At 55.9% G+C, this 2,700-nt stretch overlaps 1 protein-coding gene across 7 annotated transcripts in view; it reads left to right on the forward strand.

Annotated features, from left to right (window-relative positions):
* FGFR1 (fibroblast growth factor receptor 1) overlaps positions 1-2,485 on the forward strand; it is a 47,574-nt gene extending 45,089 nt beyond the window's left edge. For all 7 annotated transcript variants that reach the window (XM_040643242.1, XM_040643243.1, XM_040643244.1 and 4 more), the window contains 2 exons: positions 92-197; positions 306-2,485. In XM_040643242.1, the coding sequence (XP_040499176.1) occupies positions 92-197; positions 306-482 (283 nt within the window). In that variant the 3' untranslated portion in view covers positions 483-2,485. The remainder of the gene's footprint in view (positions 1-91; positions 198-305) is intronic.
* Positions 2,486-2,700: the final 215 nt, after the last annotated feature.

Here is a 2,700-nt window from a genome sequence, read left to right on the forward strand (position 1 = left end):
GGCCGAGGTCCTGAGCCAGGCCCTGGGGGAGGAACGGAGCGAGAGAGGGGTGCTGGCTAAAGCAGCCCCTGACTCGACAACCCCGTCCCAGGTACATGATGATGCGGGATTGCTGGCATGCGGTACCCTCTCAGAGACCCACCTTCAAGCAGCTGGTGGAAGACCTGGACCGCATTGTGGCCTTGACCTCCAACCAGGTGAGGCTGTCCTGTCCTAGCCGCTCGGGCGCCGGCCCCGCCGTGCGGCTCTGTGCGTGCGCCGCGGCGGGGAGCCGAGTGCCGCATCTCGCGTCTCTCCCTGCGCAGGAGTACCTGGACCTGTCCGTGCCCCTGGACCAGTACTCTCCGAGCTTCCCCGACACCCGGAGCTCTACCTGCTCCTCGGGGGAGGATTCCGTCTTCTCTCATGAGCCGTTGCCCGAGGAGCCCTGCCTGCCCCGACACCCAGCCCAGCTTGCCAATGGCGGACTCAAACGACGCTGACTAGCACCCCGTCCCCCCGCCCAGACTCCAGCATCCGCTGTAACCCTCACCCCCAGCCCTCCCTGCGGGACTCACTGCCTTGCCCTTGGCCCCCTTCGTGCTGGCAGGAGCCAGCTGCCTACCTGAGGCCTTCACCCCACGGAGTTCACCTCCCCTCCTCCCGCTGCTTCTCCTCCTCACAACCTGCTTGTGAGAGACAGGAGCGGAGAGGCGGGTACTTGCTCGTGGCCACTTCGTCCCCTCCCACGTGTTGGACCGAGACCCCTCCCCGGCACCTGGCGCTGCCCGAGGGCTGGGGGGCGGGAGCGGAGCCGGCAGGCCCGGAGAGCTGACCGGGCCTTCGGTGTCGGTGGTGTCCGCCTCACGTAAGCCTGAGCTCCGGTGGCGGGGCCTCGTCCTCGGGGCTGCAGCCGTAGCGAGGGGAGGCCCAGAGCTCCGGGCCTCGGCCGCACGCAGCCTCTGCTCCAGAGAGATGGTGCCAGGGGCTTATTAATTCCGATACTAACTTGCTTTGCTGACCAAATACCTGGTCCCAGAGGATGGGGAGGCAAAGGCTGGGAGCAGTGTCGTGGCCCTGGGGCCCAGCCCCACACTGGGGGCTTTGTACATAGCTATGAAGAAAACACAAAGTGTATAAATCTGAGTATATATTTACATGTCTTTTTAAAAGGGTCGTTACCAGAGATTTACCCATCGGGTAAGATGCTCCTGGTGGCTGGGAGGCATCAGTTGCTATATATTAAAAACAAAGAAAAAAGAAAAAAAAAAAAGGAAAATGTTTTTAAAAAGGTCATATATTTTTTGCTACTTTTGCTGTTTTATTTTTTTAAATTATGTTCTAAACCTATTTTCAGTTTAGGTCCCTCAATAAAAATTGCTGCTGCTTCATTTTTATACGGGCTGTGTGACAAGGGAGAGAACGTCAGCCGGAAAGGAGCGAGCCTCCTGGGCCCTGGGGCAGTGTCTGTCCCGAGGGCGCCCGAGCTCCCTGCACCTCCCTCCTAACCGCTTCCCCTCGGTCCTGCACCCAGAGCTCCGGGGCAGACCTCCTGCCTCTCCGATGCTTTCTGGAAAGGCCAGAAGAGATGACGTCTGTGTAGTGGGCAGGGACCTCAGTGCACCCGAGGCACCAGGGCCCCGCCACCGCCCTCAACCACAGATTGTTTCCTGAGAGGAAACTGGCGGGGTTTGGTGGGGTTGTGGGGTCCGAAGGGGAGCTGGGGGCCTACCTGGGAGTAGCCAAGGGGTAGAGCTACAGGGATTTAAGAGGAAAGCTACGGATTACGGGACCAAGGGCCTGCAGAAACTCACACCAGATCTGCATCTCCCCCTTTATGTGGGTGTGGTTTGGTCTGTGCTTCTACGTGAGGGAAAACTTGTCATCTAAGATCATCAGTCTGACGTTCGGGTCCCTTGCTTCATGTCTCCCAGCTCAGTCTGGTCATGCTTCTTCCCCCGCCCCTCCACACCATTCTTCCGTGTCTGTGACCAGACTTCATGTGTTGGGACTATCGCAGATCTTGGCTTTCTGTAGTTCTTCCTGTACCAACTCCGCCCCATCCCCCAGGAAAGGGGACAAATTCTCTGAATGTTTCGTGTTCGGCTGCTTGGAAATTTCCTTTCTCGGCCACCTGCTGGTGATCACTGCACTCAACACGCGCATCCCTGCTCCTCAGAACCTCGGCACCGAATCTGCTAGTACTCTGCCCCCTGCCCCTAAAGCTTACTCTTTGCGGGGTTACCGTGAAATACAGAAGAAAATTCAGTTCGCTTTCATTTCTGCAGAACAAACAGGATTGCTGCTTTAAGTTTCCTTTCTGAGCTAGCTATTTTGGGGGCAGCTGCAGTGTTGGCCACTGTTGTAAAGTTCTCTCTTATCCTTGTGTGTCTCTGTAAATAAGCGTCTGTCAACATATTACAGTTTGTGTTTGTGTTTAAAGAAGGCGTAATTTGGTGAACAGAGCCAGGAAATGAATTTCTGCTCTTAAAATCATTTGCTTTGAGACCTTAGAGTCGTGTCTTTCCTTGTAAAATACTGGTGATAATTTCTGCCTTAGCCTTCCCTGGAAGCCATGTTGTGTGCGTGGATGGAAGATCTAGAAAGGGCGTTATATGCCTTCAGGAAAGGGCTGGAGAAATACAAGGCACTGTTCTTATAACCGTGATGTCCTTGCTGTTACTACTCCCATCACCCACAAATTTCCCCAGAGACTGAGCT

Source organism: Ursus maritimus, unplaced genomic scaffold (genome assembly GCF_017311325.1).
Source record: "Ursus maritimus isolate PB19 unplaced genomic scaffold, ASM1731132v1 scaffold_28, whole genome shotgun sequence".
NCBI classification, from domain to species: Eukaryota; Metazoa; Chordata; class Mammalia; order Carnivora; family Ursidae; genus Ursus; species Ursus maritimus.